This window comes from Chrysemys picta, chromosome 20 (assembly GCF_011386835.1).
Source record: "Chrysemys picta bellii isolate R12L10 chromosome 20, ASM1138683v2, whole genome shotgun sequence".
Lineage (NCBI taxonomy): Eukaryota > Metazoa > Chordata > Testudines > Emydidae > Chrysemys > Chrysemys picta.
In genome coordinates this window covers 3,474,056-3,498,786 of record NC_088810.1, presented here as the reverse complement: position 1 = coordinate 3,498,786, position 24,731 = coordinate 3,474,056, and the positions used below count along the sequence as shown (strand labels likewise).

General features: G+C 45.7%; 2 protein-coding genes across 2 annotated transcripts; both read right to left on the bottom strand.

The window, feature by feature from the left end:
* Positions 1 to 1,079: 1,079 nt before the first annotated feature.
* Positions 1,080 to 1,937, bottom strand: LOC101952213 (chemerin-like receptor 1). Its single transcript, XM_005312895.3, has one exon. The coding sequence runs from the start codon at positions 1,935 to 1,937 to the stop codon at positions 1,080 to 1,082; it is 858 nt and encodes a 285-aa protein (XP_005312952.3).
* Positions 1,938 to 20,405: 18,468 nt separating this feature from the next.
* Positions 20,406 to 22,049, bottom strand: LOC135976915 (chemerin-like receptor 1). Its single transcript, XM_065574742.1, has one exon. The coding sequence runs from the start codon at positions 22,047 to 22,049 to the stop codon at positions 21,201 to 21,203; it is 849 nt and encodes a 282-aa protein (XP_065430814.1). The 3' UTR covers positions 20,406 to 21,200.
* Positions 22,050 to 24,731: the final 2,682 nt, after the last annotated feature.

Genomic DNA, 24,731 nt, shown 5'->3' with positions numbered 1-24,731 from the left:
ACCCAATGAAATTAATAGATAGCTGGATTAAAAGAAACAAAAGAAAGTATTGCTTCACACAATGCACAGTGAACCACAGGATGTTATGAAGGGCAAGACTATAATGGTTAAAAAAAGAACTAAACAAATTCATGGAGGACAGGTCCATCAGTGGGTATTAGCCAGGATGGGCAGGGATGGTGTCCGTAGCCTCTGTTTGCCAGAAGCTGGGAGTGGGTCACAGGGGATACATCACTTTGGTGATTCCCTGTTCTGTTCATTCGCTCTGGGGAACCTGGCTTTGCCCACTTTTGGTAGACAGGATACTGGGCTAGATGGACTTTTGCTCTGACTCAGTATGGTCATTCTTATGTTCTTATGTTCTCATAACCACTGGGTGCAAAGATGACATGACGACAAAAACAATAACACAAAGATATAGAAAAGAACAGACCATAAAGAATGAAACTCCCCAAAATAATCTAATAATGAACAAAATTAAGAATCCAAATATTTTGTAAAAATGACAGATTCCTACATTCCAAGGCTGGAAGGGACTGGTGTGATCATCTCATCTGACCTCCCAGGTCACACGGGCCAGAGAACAGCTCCAAAACAATTCCTAGAGCAGAGCTGTTAGACAAACATCCCCAATTGATTTAAAATTGTCAGTGATGGAGGATCGACCACGACCCTTGGGAAATTGCTCCAATGATCAGTTACTCTGATCGTTACAAATTTACACCTCATTTCCAGTCTGAATTTGTCTAGGTTCAGCTTCTGTTCACTGGATCATGTTAGACCTTCCTCTGCTAGAGTGAAGATCCTGTTATTAAATACTTGTTCCCCACGTAGGTACTTACAGACTGTGATCAAGTGACCTTTTCACCTTCTCTTTGTTAAGTTAAATAAATTGAGCTCCTTGTGTCTCTCACTCCAAGGCAGGTTTTCAAGTCCTGTAATCATTCTCGTGGCTCTTCTCTGAATAAGGGGAAAAAAATCTCTTTCTAAAAAAGACAATTTTGGGGTCAAGAGGATATTACGGGTACCAGCTAATAAATTCTTTCTCTATGCAAATATCGACAATTCCATCTGTACCCCTATTCATCTAGCTCTGGCCCTGAGTTGTCACTGGTTTGGGATTTGCATGCACGTTGCTTGTACCTCCGAAACTCTTCCTCCATGGTGAGGTAGAAGATGGGGTTGAGGCAGCTACTGAAATATGTCAGGACACAAGCAAAAGCGATTCCTATTTGCAGAAGAGGCAGAGGGTATATATCTGAGATCTGCAGGAAGAAGAAGACGTGATACGGCAGCCAGCAGAGGAAAAAGGTCGGGATCAAGCCAAGAAGGATCTCGAGTGGCTTGGTGGACTGGATCAGCCTGTTCCTTCTCAGCTTGGCAGCTAGAACGATGTAGAAGGTTGGGATTAAGATCAGGGCTAATGGGATCAGAAACCCTACCAGGAACTGGATTGCAATGGCGGCCTTCACCCTCCCTGCATCTGGATGGAAATACCTTCTGATCATGGGAAGTGGGAGCAGGTATTCTGAGAGATCACTGTACCTCAAACTGAACCCAAGAGACAGGGCCCACAAGCCCATAACCACCCCAAAAGCCAGGGGGAGCGTGCGGCGGTTCTGGGCCCACTCAGGGCATGCCGCTAAGATGCAGCGATCGACACTGAGGGCCGTGAGGAGGAAGGCGCTGGAGAACATGTGGAGGGAGGTGATGGTGCTGCTCAGCTTCCAGGTGCAGTCAAAGTCGGAGAGGGAAATTAATCTGATTGGCAGGAAGATGATGAAGATGAAATCGGCCAAGGCCCGGTTCCAGAACCACATGGCACTGACCGTCCTCTCCACACGGCAGCCAGCAACGAAGAGGACGTAGCTGTTTAATGGCACCCCGGTGAGGAAGGCCACAACACACAGCACCAGGAGGAGGATTAGGAGGAACATCCTTGTCGTAGGAGTTGCATCCATGATCTCCCTTCCTTCGTCAGGACTTGGTGGGTCCATTAGTACAGACGTTCTACTGAACAAAGGAAGGAAGAGTAATGAAAAGGGCTCCAGGAGGGGATGTGGACAGAATGAGACAGCCACAAAGTTTGTAATCTCCTCAGAGTTTACAAACTCCCCAGATCCTAAGCTTAGCTCAAATAGGATCAAATACAATGGTTCAGAGACCTTAGAAGCATAGAGCCAGAGGGTTAGGCGGGGACCACGAGGGTCATCTCATCTAACCCCCTGCCAAAGGTCATCTCATCTAACCCCCTGCCAAATGCTAGAAGTCTAAATAATAAGATGGGTGAACTAGAGTGCCTTGTGATAAAGGAGGATATTGATATAATAGGCATCACAGAAACCTGGTGGACTGAGAGCAATCAATGGGACACAATCATTCCGGGGTACAAAATATATCGGAAGGACAGAACAGGTTGTGCGGGGGGGGGGGAAGTGGCACTATATATGAAAGAAAATGTAGAATCAAATGAAGTAAAAATCTCAAATGAATCCACATGTTCCATACAATCTCTATGGATAGAAATTTCATGCTCTAATAAGACTATAACATTAGGGATCTATTATTGACCACCTGACCAGGACAGTGATAGTGATGATGAAATGCTAAGGGAAATTAGAGAGGCTATCAAAATAAAGAACTCAATAATAGTGGGGGATTTCAATTATCCCCATATTGACTGGGAACATGTCACCTCAGGACGAAATGCAGAGACAAAATTTCTCGATACTTTAAATGACTGCTTCTTGGAGCAGCTGGTACGGGAACCCACAAGGGGAGAGGCAACTCTAGATTTAGTCCTGAGTGGAGCACAGGAGCTGGTCCAAGAGGCAACTATAACAGGACCACTTGGAAATAGTGACCATAATACAATAGCATTTAACATCCCTGTGGTGGGAAGAACATCTCAACAGCCCAACACTGTGGCATTTAATTTCAGAAAGGGGAACTATGCAAAAATGAGGGGGTTAGTTAAACATGCATTAAAAGGTACAGTGACTAGAGTGAAATCCCTGCAAGCTGCATGGACACTTTTCAAAGACACCATAATAGAGGCCCAACTTCAATGTAGACCCCAAATTAAAAAACCCAGTAAAAGAACTAAAAAAGAGTCACCGTGGCTTAACAACCATGTAAAAGAAGCAGTGAGAGATAAAAAGGCATCTTTTAAAAAGTGGAAGTCAAATCCCAGTGAGGTAAATAGAAAGGAGCATAAACACTGCCAAATTAAGTGTAAAAAATATAATAAGAAAAGCCAAAAAGGAGCTTGAAGAACAGGTAGCCAAAAACTCAAAAGGTAATAACAAAATGTTTTTTAAGTACATCAGAAGCTGGAAGCCTGCTAAACAACCAGTGGGGCCCCTGGACGATCGAGATACAAAAGGAGCACTTAAAAACGATAAAGTCATTGTGGAGAAACTAAATGGATTCTTTGCTTCAGTCTTCATGGCTGAGGATGTTAGGGAGATTCCCAAACCTGTCGTCCTTTGTAGGTGACAAATCTGAGGAATTGTCACAGATTGAAGTGTCACTAGAGGAGGTTTTGGAATTAATTGATAAACGTAACAGTAACAAGTCATGGGGACTCAATGACATTCACCCAAGAGTTCTGAAAGAACTCAAATGTGAAATTGCGGAACTATTGACTATGGTTTGTAACCTGTCCTTTAAATCGGCTTCTGTATCCAATGACTGGAAGATAGCTAATGTAACGCCAATATTTAAAAAAGGCTCTAGAGGTGATCCCGGCAATTACAGACAAGTCTAACATCAGTACCGGGCAAATTAGTTGAAACAATAGTAAAGAATAAAATTGTCAGACACTTAGAAGAACATAAATAGCTGGGCAAAAGTCAACATGGTTTCTGTAAAGGGAAATCATGTTTTACTAATCTATTAAAGTTCTTTGAAGGGGTTAACAAACATGTGGACAAGGGGGATCCAGTGGACATAGTGTACTTAGGTTTCCAGAAAGCCTTTGACAAAATCCCACACCAAAGGCTCTTACGAAAATTAAGTTGTCATGGGATAAGAGGGAAAATCCTTTCATGGACTGAGAACTGGTTAAAAGACAGGGAACAAAGGGTAAGAATAAATGGTAAATTTTCAGAAAGGAGAGGGGTAACTCGTAGTGTTCCCCTAGGACCAATCCTATTCAATTTATTCATAAATGATCTGGAGAAAGGGGTAAACAGTGAGGTGGCAAAGTTTGCAGATGATACAAAACTACTCAAGATAGCTAAGATCAAAGCAGACTGTGAAGAACTTTAAAAAGATCTCACAAAACTAAATGATTGGGCAACAAAATGGCAAATGAAATTTAATGTGATTAAATGTAAAGTAATGCACATTGGAAAAAATAACCCCAACTATACATACAATATGATGGGGGCTAATTTAGCTACAACGAATCAGGAAAGAGATCTTGGAGTCATCGTGGATAGTTCTCTGAAGATGTCCACGCAGTGTGCAGCGGCAGTCAAAAAAGCAAACAGGATGTTTGGAATCATTAAAAAAGGGATAGAGAATAAGAAAGAGAATATCTTGTTGCCTTTATATAAATCCATGGTATGCCCACATCTTGAATACTGCGTAAAGATGTGGTCTCCTTATCTCAAAAAAGATATACTGGCTCTAGAAAAGGTTCAGAAAAGGGCAACTAAAATAATTAACGGTTTGGATCGGGTTCCATAAGAGGAGAGATTAAAGAGGCTAGGACTTTTCAGCTTGGAAAAGAGGTGACTAAGGGGGGATATGATAGAGGTATATAAAATCATGATTGGTGTGGAGAACGTAAATAAGGAAAAGTTCTTTACTTGTTCCCATAATATAAGAACTAGGGGCCACCAAATGAAATTAATGGGCAGCAGGTTTAAAATCAATAAAAGGAAGTTCTTCTTCATACAGCACACAGTCAACCTGTGGAACTCCTTGCCTGAGGAGGTTGTGAAGGCTAGGACTATAACAGGGTTAAAAGAGAACTAGATAAATTCATGGAGGTTAAGTCCATTAATGGCTATTAGCCAGGATGGGTAAGGAATGGTGTCCCTAGCCTCTGTTTGTCAAAGGGTGGAGATGGATGGCAGGAGAGAGATCACTTGATCATTACCTGTTAGGTTCACTCCCTCTGGGGCACCTGGCACTGGACACTGTCGGTAGACAGGATACTGGGCTGGACGGATCTTTGGTCTGACCCAGTACCGCCATTCTTATGTTCTTATGTTCAAGATGCAGGATTTGTTGTGTGTATTCTCTGCCCAAACATTTTTTTTTGTTTTTACATAGTATCAGTTCTTTTTACTAAATCAAATATTTAAAAAAACCTACATTTGCTTCTTGCTGAAAGGTTAGATTTCTAGGCAAGGGGAGGTGGACAGTGGGTAGTGGGGTGTCCTGGAGGCAGAGACAGAGTGTGAGACATCCTGAAATCTAAGTAAAATTCCCAAATAATCTTCTTGCTTTTAGTTTCCCAAAAGGAGCTGGCTATTCCCGTCTTTGTTTAAAAAAAAAAAGTTAATGAATGATTGTCTCCCCACCATTTTTTTTTAAGTAATGGAAATTCTGAAAGTGATTCTTCTCCCGCCCGCCTTCATTTTGATGTGGAGTTTTTGTGTGGTTTGGGCCATTTTGGGAGGTGAATTAGTGGAGTAAGCAAAATCCGCACCCAAAGATTCCCCCCAATGGAAATGTCTGGTGACAGAGAGCAGTTCCCCAGGAGGAGAAAAGTAAGACTGAAACAACGACGACAACAAAAAAGTCCTAAAAACACCAGAAGAAGAAGAGACCAGTAACAAGCCAAAAGATCTTTTTTTTTAAGGGAGGATATTGCAAGAGTCTATTTTAGTGGACAGATGTGGAGTCAGGACTCCTGGGCTGCATCCCAGACTCTGTGACTGAATTGTTTGGGGAGATTGGATAACTCACGTCATCACCCCGTGACTCAGTTTCCAATCCAAACAGTTCTCTGTTAAAATGTGAGCTCGCTCTGGCCAGGCCTGTTTCTCCCTGTGGCTCTGTGCAGCGCCTGGCACGACGGGGCCCCTGAACTTGGTCAGGGTCTGTGCAACACCCAGCGTGACGGGGGCACCTGACCTCTGACAAGAGGACCCACAAATAATTTCAACCCACTCTATCTGGACTGGATGAGGGGAAAGGATGGGGCAGCTGGGAGGGGGGATATTGGACAGTGATGGGAGGCAAAATCAGATCCAGTGGACCATCTGGGGGGGTTACCTCATTTCCTTACCTGTGTCTTGGGGGAATGCAGCGTTTCAGAGTCGACCCCCGTCCCAGGTTCCCCAATGCGATGCCTGCAGCTCGCCCAGAGTGGCTCAGCCCAGAGCAGGAAGCCGTTCATGTGGGGGTATATCTGGTGGGGGGGGACAATGTGGGGAGATCACAGGACGTGGCTGGGTCCCATCATTTCTGCAAAGCCTCAAAGGTCTTCGTCAACCACAGCTATATGCAGACATCACACAAACCACAAGCTCCCCCCACCTCGCTGGGCCCTAGCAAGGTGTCTGCATTTGGCTGTCCACATCCGGCTGCAGGCGGGCAGGGCCCCCAGTGAAGAGCAGGGGCTGAGAGAGTCACGTCAAGCCAGCTCCACCGGGTGAGGTCCCAGGATCTGAGACACCAGCTGGGATTTTCCCCTCCAGCTCCTTCTGGCTATGGAAAGCAAACAGAGTCCCACTAAGAGATGGATGCATGAGATTCTCAGCACTGCCTTTGCTGCAGGGAACCCACCCCTCAACCCAGTCACGTTATAGGCCAGGCAACGCTAAGGAAACCCTCGCTCTGTGCTGGAGACCACACAAACCACAGCCCAACCTGAAACCTGCCATCGTCTCTCATCATTTGTCTTGAGGCCTCAGGCATAGAGACACTTTTCAGCTCAACGTGAGCTCCCACGGTGAACATTGCTCCAGCCATCCTGGGATGCATCAACAGGGGAATCTTAATTAGGAGCAGGGAGGTGATTTTCACTCTGGATTTGGCCCTGCTGAGACCGACACTGGGATCCTGTGTCCGGTTCTGATGGGAGATCTTCCCATCAGGAGTGATTTGTGGGTAGGTCCTGCCACCCTTCACCCCCAGTCAACCCTCGAATGTCCTGGAGAGGCCATGCTAGGTGGCGAGTGGATCGTGACTCTCTCACTTCATTGCCTGCAAGCCACACGACATTGTGTCTGTTCCACAACTGGCTAGTGGATTGGTTGGATGCTGGAGAACGGCCAGCAACGGGGCAAAGGGCGAAAGCTGCGTGAATTTTGGCCAGGAATATCAGGATTCATTGAGACACTGGTTTAAAAAGCCACTGTGATGGGCTCCACGGCCTGTAACCTGGACTGTGGGACCACTGAGCCCTCTGTCCCATCAACCTGGGGTGTCCCTCTCACACTGTGATACTGTGTCAAGCTACAAACCTCTGGCAGGTCCTGCACTTACACAGTCATCCCCAGGCAGGGACACACCCAGCTGAGTTCCATGAATGCTTCTCACAGCCACTCATGAACCATCAATAGAGAGGCTCCAGTCAATTCCTCCTGGCTCCCCAGCTTTGCAGCCCAGAACTGTACTGTCCTGCCCTGGTCAGAAGCCTGGCCAGCGTAAGGTCATTGCCCAGTCTGCACCTCCCTCAATGTGGAGAGGACATGCACCATCTTATATAAACTGAACTGAGATTTCCCACGAACTTCAACCAAACACCTAAGTGTTAGGTAAATTATAAAACAGGTTTATTAACTACAGACAGAGAGATTTAAAGTGGTTATAAGCATCGAGCATAGAGATCACTGTTAGTTACCTAAGAAATAAAAGTAAATTCACAGTCTGAGTTCTGCAAACTAAACAGGATTTGAATCCAGCCATGTTTCACCTTCATAGATGGTACAAGCAGATGACAGATTCTCAGTAAGCAGGCTGGGATTCACCTCCAGCCTGGGACCCCCTCCCTAGTTCAAAGTCTTTGTCATCCAGATGTGTTCCAGGTGTTGAGTTGTGGGGGGAGTGAGGCTAAGCGGTAATGTCACTTCCCCTCTTTTATAGTTTCTTCCAGCTTGCTGGAAAGATCTTTTGCTATGACGGGGGTCAAACAGTCTCCATTGTCTACTTGCTCTCTCTGAGAAATCTCCATTATGTACAGTGCCTGAAATAGTGGATTCTTGGATGGGTTAATGGCTGATGAGCCATTAACGCTGTCTGCTTCCACCATTGTCATACCTGAAAGGCTGGTTGTGGGTATTCCCAACAACACAACTTATTTCAGTAACACACACATAGCAAAACTTCACAACCTCACATACAATGACAGTACATACAATCCAATAAGATATTAATGATCAACAAATAGTGACTTTTAAACTGATACCTGACAAGGCAGACTTTGTACAGAACATATCATAATTATATAATTCAATCACTTAGAAAAGTTAGATGCCTGCAAGTCACCAGGGCCTGATGAAATGCATCCTAGAATACTCAAGGAGCTAATAGAGGAGGTCTCTGAGCCTCTAGCTATTATATTTGGAAAATCATGGGAGATGGCAGAGATTCCAGAAGGCTGGAAAAGGGCAAATATAATGCCCATCTATAAAAAGGAAAATAAAAACAACCGAGAAAACTACAGACCAGTTAGTTTAACTCCTGTGCCATGGAAGATAATGGAGCAAATAATTAAGGAAATCATCTGCAAACACTTGGAAGGTGGTAAGGTGATAGGGAATAGCCAGCATGGATTTTTAAAGAACAAATCATGTCAAACCAATCTGATAGCTTTCTTTGATAGGATAACGAGTCTTGTGGATAAGGGTGAAGCTGTGGATGTGGCATACCTAGACTTTAGTAAGGCATTTGATACGGTCTCGCATGATATTCTTATCGATAAACTAGGCAAATAGAATTTAGATGGGGCTACTATAAGGTGGATGCATAACTGGCTGGATAATCGTACTCAGAGAGTTGATATTAATGGTTCCCAATCCTGCTGGAAAGGCATAACAAGTGGGGTTCTGCAGGGGTCTGTTTTGGGACTGGCTCTGTTCAATATCTTCATTAACGACTTAGATATTGGCATAGAAAGTACGCTTATTAAGTTTGCGGATGATACCAAACTGGGAGGGATTGCAACTGCTTTGGAGGACAGGGTCATAATTCAAAATGATCTGGACAAATTGGAGAAATGGTCTGAGTTAAACAGGATGAAGTTTAACAAAGGCAAATGCAAAGTGCTCCACTTAGGAAGGAACAATCAGTTTCACACATACAGAATGGGAAGAGACTGTCTAGGAAGGAGTACGTCAGAAAGGGATCTAGGGGTTATAGTGGACCACAAGCTAAATATGAGTCAACAGTGTAATGCTGTTGCAAAAAAAGCAAACATGATTCTGGGATGTATTAACAGGTGTGTTGTGAGCAAGACACGAGACGTCATTCTTCTGCTCTACTCTGCTGTGGTTAGGCCTCAGCTGGAGTATTGTGTCCAGTTCTGGGCACCGCATTTCAAGAAAGATGTGAAGAAATTGGAGAGGGTCCAGAGAACAGCAGCAAGAATGATTAAAGGTCTTGAGAACATGACCTATGAAGGAAGGCTGAAAGAATTGGGTTTGTTTAGTTTGGAAAAGAGAAGACTGAGAGGGGACACGATAGCAGTTTTCAGGTATCTAAAAGGGTTTCATAAGGAGGAGGGAGAAAACTTGTTCACCTTAGCCTCTAAGGATAGAACAAGACGCAATGGGCTTAAACTGCCACAAGGGAGGTCTAGGTTGGACATTAGGAAAAATTTCCTAACTGTCAGGGTGGTTAAACACTGAAATAAATTGCCTAGGGAGGTTGTGGAATCTCCCATCTCTGGAGATATTTAAGAGTAGGTTAGATAAATGTCTATCAGGGATGGTCAAGACAGTATTTGGTCCTGCCATGAGGCCAGGGGACTGGACTCGATGACCTCTCAAGGTCCCTTCCAGTCCTAGAATCTATGAATCTATAAATCTATATGACAGTGGTGAATATGGGTGTTCCGGAGTCCTGTTTTGAGGTACAGAGAGCCATAGGCACCCACATTTTATGTAAAGTCCCCAATATTTTAAACACCTCCTCACTCCATTGGTTTCCAAAATAAAGCTGGATATTTCTGGTTTTCCAAAACTTTTGGAGGAGTTTTTTAGGTTCACCAACTCTTACAATTTGGTTGTGGCATTCACCATGATTCCCATTTTCCTCCAAGCCCCAAATCCTGGAATGAGATGATTAGGTGGGAATTTCAGCTTTCTTTTCTTTTTTTTTTTTTTAGGTAAGTTTCTAGCCTTCATGGTCGCAGGGAAAAGCTTGAAATGGCCGGGAAAAAAATCAGAAGGCAAAAAAGAAGAACCCCAAAGTTTTTCTTTTCAAACCAATCTCATGATATTTTATGGGTCGGCTCATGAGGTTTGAAGGCTCGGGCTTTGCAATGCAGATGCAGGATTCGATTTTTGAAACATGGCTAAGGGAGTTAGGTGCCAAATTCCCATTAATGGTCAATAGAAGTGAAGTGCCTAACTCACAGAGATGCTTTTGAAAATCTCACCCGTAGAAGCTAAATTCTCATTGACTCCAACTGAGGTAACTATGGGCCTAAACACTTCTAAAAATAGGACTTAGACCCCTTTGAAAATTACCATTTGTTTCATAGACCAATTGATCTTCAGGAACCATAGGACAGAGGAAGACCTTGACCTCCACTGGTGCGAAGATGGCATGATGACAAGAGCAACGGCACGAAAACGCAGAAAATGACAGACCAAAAAGAACCAAATGCCCCAAAATGATCTAAAAATGAACAAAACCAAGACTCCAATATATTTTGCAAAAATGATAGATTCATAGATTCCAAGGCTGGAAGGGAGCGTTGCGATCATCTCGTCTGACCTCTCACATCACACGGGCCAGACAACTGCCCCAAAATAATTCCTAGAGCAGAACTTTTAGAAAAACATCCCGGCTTGATTTAAAATTACCAGTGATGGAGGATTCACCACAACCCTGGGGAAATTGCTCCAATAATCACTTACTCTGAGCATTACAAATATACTCCTCATTTCCAGTCTGAATTTGTCTAGGTTCAACTTCTGTTCACTGGATCATGTCACCCTCCCTTCATCCAGTCAGAAATACATGCTGGTGCAGGCAGGTCAGAGGAGGGATTCCCAGAGATCACTGAACTGAGAGCTGAACCCAAGAGACGGGACCCATGCACCCAGAACCACCTCGAAACCTGGGGGGGGGGCATGCGGTGGTTCCGGGCCCACTCAGGACGTGCCACGAGGATGCATCGATCGACACTGAGGGCCTTTAGGAGGAAGGTGCTGGAGAACATGTGTAGGGAGGTGATGGTGCTGCTCAGCCTCCAGGTGCAGTATAAGTCCAGGCTGATGATGGAGCTGAATCTGAGGGGCAGGAAGATGACAAAGATTAAATCGGCCACGGCCTGGTTCAGGAACCACACGGCACTGGCCATCCTCTCCACACAGCAGCCGGTGAAGAAGACCACACATCAAGTATCAGAGAGATGATTAGGAACACCATTCTCAGAGGTGTTGCAGGAACACTATCCCCTCCTTTGTGTCAAGGCTTGGTTGGAAGGAAGAGCAATGAAAAGGGCTCCTTGTAAGCCAATGGCACCAATGGTTCAAAGATCTTTGGAGCATAGAGCTAGAGGGTTAGAAGGGGACTGCAAGGGTCATCTCGTCTAACCCCCCGCCAAGATGCAGGACTTGTTGTGTCTATTCTCTGCCCAAACGTTTTTTGTTTTAACATAATATCATTTGTTTCACTAAACCAAATATTTAAAAATCCCATGTTTGCTTCTTGCTGAAAAGTTATATTTCCAGGTAATGGGAGGTGGACAGTTGGGTGTCCTGGATGAAGAGCCAGAGCCGGAGATTAGACAGAAGCCTCAAATAATCTTCTTGCTGTTAGTTGCCTGAAGGAGCTGTTTATTCCCGCCTTTGTTAAATATATATATATATATATATATATATATATATATATATATATATATATATATATATATATATATATACCAATGATCATTTCCCCCCCCCTTTTTTTTCAAATAATGGAATTTTTTAAAGTGATTCTTCTTCCCCTCCTCCCTTCATTTTGAAGTGCAGTTTTTGTGTGTTTTAGGTCATTTTGGGGGGATGAGTTAGTGGAACAGACAGAATCCCCATGAAAGAACCCCCCTATGGAAACAATGACAACGACAAAAAAGCCACCTGGTTAAAAAAAAAAAAGAGGAAGAAGAGACCTGTAACAAGTCAAAAGATTTTTTCTTTAAAGGAAGGATATTGCAAGAGTCTATTGTAGTGGACAGACATGGAGTCAGAACTCCTGGGTTGCATTCCAGACTCTGCCACTGAACTGCTTGGGTAGATTGGACAAGTCACGTCATGACCCCATGACTCAGTTTCCCCTCCAAACATTTCTCTGTTTGACTTTAGAGTGTGAGCTAACTGTGGCCAGGCCTGTTTCTCCCTGTGGGGCTGTGCACTGCCTGGTGTGATGGGAGCCCTGAGCTCAGTCAGGGTCTGTGTAGCACCCAGGGTGATGGGGCCCTTGACCTCTGACAACAAGACCCACATATAATTTCAACCAGCTCTATCCAGAGCAGATGAGGGGAGGGGATGGGATGAGGGCAGCATTGAGGGGGTGAGAATGAGATCCAGTGGGGCACTTGGTGGGTTTACCTCATTTGCTTACCCATGTCTTGGGGGACGCAGCCTCTCAGAGTCCACCTCCATTCCAGGTCCCCAATGTGATACCTGCAGCTTGTCCAGACTGGCTCAACCCAGAGCAGGGAACTGTTCATGTTGGGGCATATCTGCGGGGCGGGGAGGGGGGAGATCACAGGATGTGGCTGGATCCATGTATGCAAAGCCTGGACGGACTCTGGGGCCCACTGCTACATACAGATGAACCACAAGCTGCCCTGCCTTGCTGGGGCCTAGCAAGGTGTCTGCATTCGGCTGTTCACATCTTGGGGCAGGAGGGCGGGGCACCGGGTGTGGTCCCAAGAGCAGAGATGGCAGCTGGGACTCTGCCCTCCAGTCCTTCCTTGCTGGGTAAAGCCAACAGAGCCCCTGTTGGGACTCGGATGTGTGAGATACTCAGCCCTGCCTTTGCTGCAGGGAACCCACGCCTCGGCCTGGGCCATGTTACAGAACAGCCAAAGCTAAGGAAACCCTCGTGCTGTGCTAGAGACGACACAAACCACAGCCCGGCCTGCAACCTGCCTTCATCTCTCATCATTTGCCTGAATGCCTCAGGCCTGGGGGCACTTTTTAGCTCATCCTGAGTTCCCAGAACAGGGCTCTAGCCGTGCTGGGATGCATCAACAGGGGAGTCTCTATTAGGAGCAGGGAGGTGATTTTCCCTCTGGATCTGGCCCTGGTGTGACCGTCGCTGGGATCCTGTGTCTGGTTCTGGCGCCCACCCTTCAAGAATGATGTTGAGCAACTGGAGAAGGGTCAGAGAAGAGCCACGAGAAGGATTAACAGACTGGCCCCAGGCTTGGCAGAGAGAGACTCCAGGAGCTCAGTCAGTTCAGTTTATCAAAGGACACGTCTACACCGGGAAGATTGCACAGCTGCAGCTGCTCCACTGTAGTGGCTCAGTGAAGACGCTGTCTATACTGACGCGAGAGCTTCTCCCATTGGTGTAGTTAATCCACCCCCGTGAGACGCGTTTGCTGTGTTGACGGGAGAAGTGTTGTCTACACCGGGCATTAGGTCGGTATAACAGCGTCACACAGAGGGGTGGATTTTCCACACCCATGAGCAATGTAGTTATACCAACATCACTTGCTAGTGTAGACCAAGTGAAAGGGAAGGTGACGGGGTGACTTGATTGCCAGTTTCTGACAAGCAACTGGTTAGGATCAGCTACAACATCAATGGCTCATTCACCTGCACGTCCACCAATGTTATATATGCCATCATATGCCAGCAATGCCCCTCTGCTATGTACATTGGCCAAACTGGACAGTCACTACGCAAGAGGATAAATGGACACAAGTCAGATATCAGGAATGGCAATATACAAAAACCTCTAGGAGAACAATTCAACCTCCCTGGCCACACAATAGCAGATGTAAAGGTAGCCATCTTACAGCAAAAAAAACTTCAGGACCAGACTCCAAAGAGAAACTGCTGAGCTCCAGTTCATTTGCAAATTTGACACCATCAGATCAGGATTAAACAAAGACTGTGAATGGCTATCCAACTACAGAAGCAGTTTCTCCTCCCTTGGTGTTCACACCTCAACTACTAGCAGAGCACCTCACCCTCCCTGATTTAACTAACCTCGTTATCTCCATACTGATTTATACCTGCCTCTGGAGATTTCCATTACTTGCATCTGAAGAAATGAGGTTCTTACCCACGAAAGCTTATGCTCCCAATACTTCTGTTAGTCTTGAAGGTGCCACAGGACCCTCTGTTGCTTTTTACAGATTCAGACTAACACAGCTACCCCTCTGATACTTGACACTGGGTATTAGGTTGGTATAACAGCATCACCCAGGGGGGTGGGTTATACCAACATCAGTTTTTTGTGTAGACAAAGTGAAAGGGAAGGTGACTGCGTGACTTGATTACAATTTCTGACAAATAACTGAATTTCACGTATGCTGCCATCTACTGGCCAGTTGGTTTTATATGCATAGTCAGCCCTGAGCCTTTGGATAAGGGTTTATAGCAGTGGTTCTCAACCAGGGGTACGTGTACCACTGGGGGTACGCAGAGATCTTCCAAGGGGTACATCAACTCCTCTAGATATTTGTCTAGTTTTACAAAGGTACATAAAAAGCACTAGCATAGTCAGTAGAAACTAAAATTTCATACAATGACTTCTTTCTACTGCTCTACATACTGTCCACTGAAATGTAAGGACAATATTTATATTCCAATTGATTTATTTTATAATTAGATGGTAAAATGAGAAAGTAATCCATCTGTCAGTACTAGTGTGCTGTGACAGTTGTATTTTTGTCTGATTTTGTAAACAAGTAAGTTTCAAGTGAGGTGAAACTTGGGGGTACACAAGAGAAATGAGAATCCTGAAAGGGGTACAGTAGTCTGGAAAGGTTGAGAGCCACTGGTCTATTGGGTCTTTTCCCTCTGATGTGTGGCCACCTCTGGGGTGGGGCATGGGGGCTGTGACAGGGAGGAATTTGTGTGGGGGGATGCTGTTGGGAGTGGGGTGGGGTAAGGGTTCCTTGAACAATTTGAATAGTGGGGATTCTGAGACCCACTGAATCAAACTATAAACCCTTTATATGATGGGAACCACTTCAATCCAGGGGATTTGGCCCTGATGGGAGGGGTAGGGAGAGATCTTTGGAGGCTGCTATGGGGAGCAGTTAGGGAAATGGAGGGCTGCTCTGGGAGGGGGTGTGGGGGCAGGAAGGATCCTGGGGTAGGGGGTCGGGGGTCAGAGACATATCTGTGTGGGGAGTGGGGGGTATTGTGGATTTCACCCTAGCACTGAACCTGGGGTAATGGGTGGGGGAACAGAGACAGATCTGCGGGGGGGGGGGGGGGGGCACTGTGGATTTCACCCTAGCATTGAAGCTGGAAGGTTTAATCTCATTTTCTTACCTATGTCCTGGGGGAATCAGACACGGCATCTCAGAATTGATTCTCCCAACACACATACACCACCTGCAGCTCCTCCCCACCCCACGGATGTGTCTGGGGGCAGGAAGCTGTCCTCTCGGGGGTGAACACGGGGGGTGGCTCAGCGGGGGTGGGAGATGCTCACAAAGCTGGGTCTGCAAAGCCTCCGAGGCGGCCAGCTCCGTGCAAGCCTCAAACAGCTCGGCTCAGCACTCAGGCCTCTCGTGATGAAGGCTGTCGGGTCCCGTCTGCAGAGACGGTCACCCACATCCGCAGCAGCCACATGCCCGAGAGCAGGAGCTGAGCTGCGGCTGCATCTTTGCAAAAATTCAGCCTGTTCACACCTGGAGAAACACCAGACCCAGCTTGGGCCCCTGCAGTGCCGCTGGGTCAGGAGTGATTTGTGGGTGAACCCTGCTGCCCTTCACCCCCAGTCACCCCTCCAACGTCCTGGAGAGACATTGCCAGGTGGCAGGTGGATTGTGACTCTTTGCTTAACTGGCTGTGAGCCACATGACATTGTGTCTTCTCCACGATTGGCTGGTGGATTTGTTGGACTCTAGAGAACAGCCAGTGACGTAGCAAATGGCGATAGCTGCATTAATTTTGGTCAGGAATGTCAGGATTCATTGAGACACTGGTTTTAAAAGCAACTGTGACCAGGTTCCCAGAGTGCAAGCTGGGCTGTGGGACTGCGGAGCCCTACTGTCCCACCAACCTGGGATGTTCCTCTCACACTGTGATATTGTGTCAAGCTACAAACCTCTGGCAGGCCCTGCACTTACACAGCCATCCCCAGGCAGGGACACACCCAGCTGAGTTCCATGAATGACCTTCCAGCCACTCAATCATCAATAGGGAGGCTCCAGTCAATTCCCCCCGGTTCCCTGGCCTTGCAGCCCAGAAATGTACCATTCTGCACTGGTCAGAAGCCTGGCAAGTGTAAGTTCATTACCCAGTCGGCGCCTCCTCCAATGTGGAGAGCACAAACACCAGCCTTTGTAAACTGAGCTGAGATTTCCCAAGCACTTCAACCAAACACACAGTTTTAGGTAGAATATAAAACAGGTTTATTAACTACAGACAGATGGATTTTAAGTGATTATAAGCAGTGAGCTTAGAGATCAAAGTTGGTTACCTAAGAAATAAAAGTAAATTCACAGTCTGAGTTCTGTAAACTAGACAGGATTTGAATCAAGCCATGACTCACCCTGGCAGATGGTACAAGGAGGTGACAGATCCTCAATACACAGGCTGGGCTTGTCTTCCAGCCAGATACCAAACTTTTCAAAGTGTGACGTTATTGACATAAACTGGGACCGTATAGCTCATTGTTGCAACCAAGGTCCTGTAGTGGCACCCAAATCTTGTATAAAGGGGGTCAAATGGGGTGTCTAGGACAAGGTTATGGTTTACTGGTTATGATTATGCTGTCTATATGTGTGTATCAGTGTTGTAGTCGAAGTTAGGAATATTGGCTCTATACTGTCTGTATGGCAAACTTATGCTATGCTTCTGGGTGACATCCCAGACAAGCTGAGATTAGCTCTGCCTAGCCTGCTTGATGGCCCATTAAGGACCATCAGCTATACAATGGACCCATTGAGAGAAGGCAGATACGCCTTGTAACTCAGCAAAGTATGCAGAGACTGGCCCATGTGATTCCAGACTCCATTTTGCTGTAATTTTCCACAGTAAGAACAAAGAGGTGTTCTTACACCTGGAAAAGACTATATAAGGCTGATGCCTCATCTCCATCTTGTCTTCAATCCTGCTTCATACCTCTGGAGGAACTTTGCTACAAGCTGAAGCTCTGAACAAAGGACTGAATGACCCATCCCAGCTGGGGATGTATTCCAGAAACTTGATTTGAACCTGCAGTTTATTCCATCGCTGCTGCAAGCCTGAACCAAGAACTTTGCCATTACTGTATGTAATTGATTCCATTTAACCAATTCTAACTCTCATCTCTATCTTTTTCCTTTTATGAATAAACCTTTAGATTTTAGATTCTAAAGGATTGGCAGCAGCGTGATTTGTGGGTAAGATCTGACTTGTATATTGACCTGGGTCTGGGGCTTGGTCCTTTGGGATCAGGAGAACCTTTTTCTTTTACTGGGGTATTGGTTTTCATAACCATTTGTCCCCATAACGTGCGGCACTGGTGGTAATACTGGGAAACTGGAGTGTCTAAGGAGATTGCTTGTGAGACTTGCGGTTAGCCAGTGGGATGAGACCGAAGTCCTCCTAGTCTGGCTGGTTTGGTTTGCCTTAGAGGTGGAAAAACCCCAACCTTGGGCTGTAACTGCCCTGTTTGAGCAATTTTGTCCTGAGTTGGCGCTCTCAGTTGGGTTCCGCCAGAACCGCATTGTCACACAAAGTTAAAGTCTTTCTCCTCCAGTTGTGTTTCCAGGCGTTGAGTTGTGGGGGGAGTGAGGCCAAGCGGTGATGTCACTTCCCCTCTTTTGTAGTTTCTTCCAGTTTGCTGGAAATATATTTTGCTATGACTTGGGTCAAACAGTCTCCATTGTCTACGTGTTTTCACTGAGAAATCTCCATTTTATACGGTTCCTGAGAGATTGGTTTCTTGTGTGGTTGCTGATTAACACTGATTAACGCTGTCTGGCTCCGCCATTGTCGTACCTGAAAGGCTGGTTGTGGGTGTTCCCAACATCACAACTTATTTCAGTAACACGCACATAGAAAACCTTCATAACTCCCCATACAATGACAGCGCATACAGTTCAACAGGTTATCAATTATCAACAGATCAAGAATTTTTTAATGCTACCTCACAAGGCACAGCCACACATTTTATTTAAAGTTCCCAATATTTTAAATACCACCTCACTCCATTGGCTTCTAAAACAGAGCTGGATATTTTAGGTTTTCTGAAACTTTTGGAAGAGTTTTGTATCATCTCCGACTCTTACAATTTGGTTGTGGCAGTCGTCATGCTTCTCATTTTCCTCCAAGCCCCCAGATCCTGGAATCATATGATTAGGTGGAATTTCAGCTTTCTTTTCCATTTGTTTTTTTTTTAACAAGTTTCTGGCCTTTGTTGTTACAGATAAAAGGTTGAAATGGCCCAGAAAAAATCAGGAGGCAAAAAAGAAGAACCTAAACTTTTCAAACTAATCTCATTTTGTTTTTAGAGGCGTCTCATGAGGTTTTAAGGCATGGACTTGGCAATGAATATACAGGACTAGATTTTTAAAGTTGGCTAAGGGAATTAGGTGCCAAATTCCCATTGAGCGTGAATAGGTGTTAAGCACCTAACTCACTTAGGTGCTTTTGAAAATCTCACCCATAGAAGCCTAAATGAATTCAATTACATCATGTAATGGCAGACAGCTAAAAAGTGACAATTTTTAAAGTGTTTATATACTTATTCTAGAAGTCCAAATAATAAGATGGGTGAACTAGAGTGCCTCATATTAAATAAGAAGATTGACATAACAGGCATCACAGAAAATTTGTGGAATGAGAATAATCAATGGGACACAGAAAAGCTAACAGAATATTGGGAATCTTTAAGAAAGGGATAGTTAAGAAGACTGATCTTGGAGTCACTGTTGATAGTTCTTTGAAAACATCCACTCAATGTGCAGTCGCAGGTAAAAAAGTGAACAGAATATTGGGAATCATTAAGAATGGGATAAATAATAAGACTGAAAATATCATATTGACTCTATATAAATCCATGGTACGCCCACATCTTGAATACTGCGTGCAGATGTGGTGGCCCCATCTCAAAAAAGATATATTGGAATTGGAAAAGGTACAGAAAAGGGCTACAAAAATGATTAAGCATATGGAACAGCTTCCATATGAGGACAGATTAATAAGATTGGGACTTCTCAGCTTGGAAAAGAGACCACTAAGGGTAAATATGATTAAGGTCTATAAAATCCTTACTGGTGTGGGGAAAGTAAATAGGGAAGTGTTATTTATTCTTCTTATAACACTAGCAAGGTCACCCAATGAAATTAATAGGCAGCTGGTATAAAAGAAACAAATGGAAGTATTTCTTCATGCAATGTACAGTCATCCTGGGACTTTACATCTTTGAAAAGAGACGACTAAGGAGGGTTTTGATAGAGCTCTATAAAATCCTCACTGGTGTGGAGAAAGTAAATAAGGAAGTCTTATTTACTTCTTCCCATAACGCAAGAACTAGAAGTCCCCAAATGAAATTAGTAGTCAGCAGGTTTAATACAAACAAAAGGAAGTATTTCTTCCCACAATGCACAGACAACCTGTGGAACTCTTTGCCAAAGGGTGTTGTGAAGGCCAAGACTATAACAGGGTTGTTATGTTATATTCTGATTGACTCTCAGCGAGGTTCCTACGGGCCAAAACACTTTTAAAAATAGGACTTAGACACTTTGGGAAATGTTATCATTTGTTTCATAGATCCGTTGATCTTCAAGAAACACAGGACAGAAACACTGGGAGTGAAGATGAGATGATGAGAAGAATAATGATACAAAGACACAGAAAAGGACAGACTATAAGGAACCAAATGCCCCAAAATGATCTAAAAATGAACAAAACCAAGACTCTAATATATTTTGTTAAAATGACAGATTCACAGATTCCAAGGCTGGAAGGGACCATTGTGATCATCTCCTCTGACCTCCCTGATCACACAGACCAGGGAACTGCCCCAAAATCATTCCTAGAGCAGAGCTTTTAGACAAACATCCTAGCTTGATTAAAAATTGCCAGTGATCGAGGATCTACCAGGACCCTGGGGAAATTGCTCCAATGGTCAGTTACTCTGATCGTTATAAATTTACACCTCATTTCCAGTCTGAATTTATCTAGCTTCAACTTCTGTTCACTGGAGCATGTTAGACCTTCCTCTGCTAGACTGAAGAGCCCACTATGAAATATGTATTCTCCACGTAGGTACTTACAGACTGAGATCAAGTCACCCCTTCAGCTTCTCTTTGTTAAGCTAAATAGATTGACCTCCTTGAGACTCTCGCTCTAAGGCAGGTTTCAGAGTGGTAGCCATGTTAGTCTGTATCAGCAAAAAGAACAAGAAGTCCTTGTGGCACCTCAGAGACTATTTCCCAAACTATTTCCCCATGATAATTTTCCCCCTACTATTATTCATACCTTCTTGTCAACTGTTTGAAATGGGCCATCCTGATTATCACTACAAAAGTTTTTTTTCCCTCCTGTTTATAATATCCCACCTTAATTGATGAGTCTCATTAGCGTTGGTATGGCAACCCCCATTTTTTCATGTTCTCTTCCTACTGTATTTTCCACTGCATGCATCTGATGAAGTGGTTTTAGCCCACAGAAGCTTATGCCGTCTAAGGTGCCACAAGTACTCCTCGCTCTTTTCACTCAAAAGCAGGTTTTCTAATCCTGTAATCATTCTCTTGGCTCTTCTTTGAGTCAGACCAAAAAATTAACTTTTTGAAAAAGACAATTTTGGGGTAAAGAGGGAGTTATGGGTATATTGAATAGAAGTCTTTTCCCATGAAAATATCCACAATTCCATCCATTCCCCTATTCAGCTGGCTATGACTACGAATTTTCGGTGGTTTGGAGGTTGCGTGCACGTTGCCGGTACCTCAGAAACTCTTCCTCCATGGTGAGGTAGAAGATGGGGTTGAGGCAGCTGCTGAAATATGTCAGGACCCAAGCAAAACCACTTCCCATGTCCAGAAGAGGCTGAGGGTACTTAGCTGAGATCAGCAGGAAGGAGAAGACGTGATACGGCAGCCAGCAGAGGAAAAAGGTTGGGATCAAGCCAAGAAGGATCTTGAGTGGCTTGGTGGACCGGATCAGCCTGTTCCTTCTCAGCTTGCAAGCTAAAACAATGTAGAAGGTTGGGATCAAGATCAAGGCTAGTGGGATCAGAAACCCAACCAGGAACTGGATTGCAATGGCGGCCTTCACCCTCTCTTGGAAACCCAGTTGGAAATTCATGCTGGTGTTGGCAGGTGAGTGCAGGGATTCCCAGAGATCACTGTACCGCAAGCTGAAACCTCCCGACAGGACCCATGTGCCCAGAACCACCCTGAAAGCCAGGTGGGGCGTGCGGTGGTTCCGGGCCCATGCAGGGCATGCCACGAGGATGCAGCGATCGACACTGAGGGCGGTGAGGAAGAAGGCACTGCAGAACATGTGTAGGGAAGTGAATGCGCTGCTCACCTTCTTGGCCCACTCTAAGTCCGGGATAACGATGGAGATGCATCTGAGAGGCAGGAAGATGATGAAGATTAAATCGGCCATGGCCTGGTTCAGGAACCACAGGGCACTGGCCGTCCTTTCCAGACGGCATACGGCAACAAAGAAGATGTAGCTGTTCAACGACACTCCGGCGAGGAAGACCATGCCACCAAGTACCAGAGAGACGATTAGGAACACCATTCTCGGAAGAGTTGCAGTCGCAATATCCCCTTCTTTTCCTCAGGGCTCAGCGGAGACAACGCAGACGTTGTACTGAGCAAAGGAAGGAAGAGCAATGAAAAGGGCTCCAGGAGAGGACACGGACAGAGAGAGACAGCAGCAGAGTTTATAATCTCCTCAGAGTTTATAAGGTCCCCAGATCCTGAGCTGAACTCAAATAGGATCAAATCCTTGTAGGCCCATGGCACTAATGGTTCAAAAACCTTAGAAGCATAGAGCCAGAGGGTTAGAAGTGGACCGCAAGGGTCATCTCATCTAAACCCCTGCCAATATGCAGGATTTGTTCTGTCTATTCTCTGCCCGAACATTTTTTGTTTTTACATAATATCATTTTTGTACCAAACCAAATATTTAAAGAAACCCACATTTACTTCTTGCTGAAAAGTTAGATTTCTAGGCCAGGGGGTGTGAACAGTGGGGTGTGGGGGTGTCCCAGATGCAGAGACAGAGATATGACAGACACCCCATCCCCCGAAGTCTCACTAAAATTCCCAAATAATCTTCTTCCTGTTAGTTTCCTGAAGGAGCTGGTTATTCCTGTCTTTTAAAAAAAAAAAACAAAAAAGTTACTCAATGATAGTTTCCCCTTTTCTTTTCTTTTTTTCAAATAACGGAATTTTTGAAAGTGATTCTTCTCCCCCTCCCCCCATCATTTTGAAGTGCAGATTTTGTGTGGTTTAGGCCACTTTGGGGGAGTTAGTGGAGCAGAGAAAATCCCAACTGAAAGAACCCACCCATGGAAACAAGGATGACAACAAAAAAGCCACCTGGTAAAAAAAAAAAAAAAAAAAAGAGGAAGAAGACACCTGTAACAAGGGGGAGATCCAGGGGGCAGCGGTGTGTGGGGGGGTGAGAATGAGACCCAGTGGGGCAGCTGGAGGGATTACCTCATTTCCTTACCCGTGTCTGCAGGGGATGCAGAATCTCAGAGTCGACCCCCATCCCAGGTCCCCAGCGCCATGCCTGCAACTCGCTCAGTGCTGAGTAGGGAGCTGTTCATATGGGGGTATATCTGGGGTGGGGGATCATAGGGGGAGATCAGAGTCTGTGGCTGTGTCTGATTGTGTCTGCAAAGCCTGGAAGGACTCCGGCGCCCCCAGCTACATGCAGACATCACATGAACCACAAGCTCCCCACCCTGCCCCGCTGGGCATAGCAAGGTGTCTGCATTTGGCTGTCCACATCCGGGGGCAGGTGGGCTGGGAACCCGGCGAGGTCCCAAGAGCAGAGATGGCAGCTGGGACTCTGTTCTCCAGCCCCTCCTGGCTGGGAAAAGTGAACAGAGCCCTGCTGGGAGTGGGACACGTGAGATTCTCAGCCCTGCCTTTTCTGAAGGGAACCCATCCCTCAGCCCGGACCACGTTACAGGCCAGCCAAGGCTAAGGGAACCCTTGCTCTATGCCCAGCCTGCACAAACCACAGCCCGGCCTGCAACCTGCCTCCATCTCTTATCATTTGCCTGGAGGTCTCAGGTGTCGAGGCACTTTTCTCAATTCGTAGAAGCACAGAGCCAGTGTGTTAGAATGGGACCGCAAGCGTCATCTCATCTAACCCCCTGCCAAGATGCAGGACTTGTGTCTAGTCTCTGCCCAAACGTTTTTGTTTTTACATAATATTGTTTTTTCGACTACACCAAATATTAAATATAACCCCCACATTTGCTTCTTACTGAAAAGTTGGATTTCAGGGCAAGGGCGATGGCCAATGAGGGGGGCGGTCCAAGATGCAGAGACAGGAGACACACACACACAAACACCCGGCATGCTCTGCAGCCTCACCACAATTCGCAAATAATCTTCTTGCTGTTAGTATCCCAAAGGAGCCTGGACAAGTCACATCACGGCCCCATGCCTCAGTTTCCTCTCCAAACATTTGTCTCTTTAGAGTGTGAGCTCGCTGGGAGCAGGCCTCTTTCTCCCTCTGGGTCTGTGCAGTGCCTGGCACGATGGGGCCCCCAAGCTCGATCAGTGTCTGTACACAACCAAGCTGAACGGGAGCCCCTGACCTCTGACACAGGACACACCAATAATTTCAACCGGTTCTAACCAGACCGGATGAGGAGAGGGGATGGGGATGGAGGCAGCTGGCAGGGGGGAGATCAAGGGGGCATTGGTGTGGGCGGTGGGACAGAATGAGATCCAGTGGGGGCAGATGGGGGGGGGGTTATCTCATTTCCTTACCTGTGTCTTGGGAGGATGCAGTGTCTCAGAGTCGAACCCTGTCCAGGGTCCCCAACGCGATGTCTGCCTGCAGCTCTCCCAGACTGGCTGAGCCTGGAGGAGGAAGCTGTTCATATAGGGGTTTATCTGGGGCGGGAAGAAGAATGAGTGGAGATCACAGGATGTGGCTGGGTCCGAATACTTCTGCAAAGCCCGGAAGGCCTCCGGCACCCACAGCTACATGCAGATGTTATGTGAACCACAAGCTCCTGTTAGAATATAGATATTCAGGCCTGCCTGTAAAGGCCTATACTTTAAGAATGTGGGTGTATTTTTATCACTTAGCTAGTTACAGGGGTATAAAAACAAAGAAGGAAAATCCCAGTCTGCCTGTGTCTGGGCCTTCTCTCACCAGGATAGTCTGAGGCCTTGTTCTTAGGCTAAGCAGCAGGGGCAGCCCTAAGCCGGGAAGTGAACGGTCACA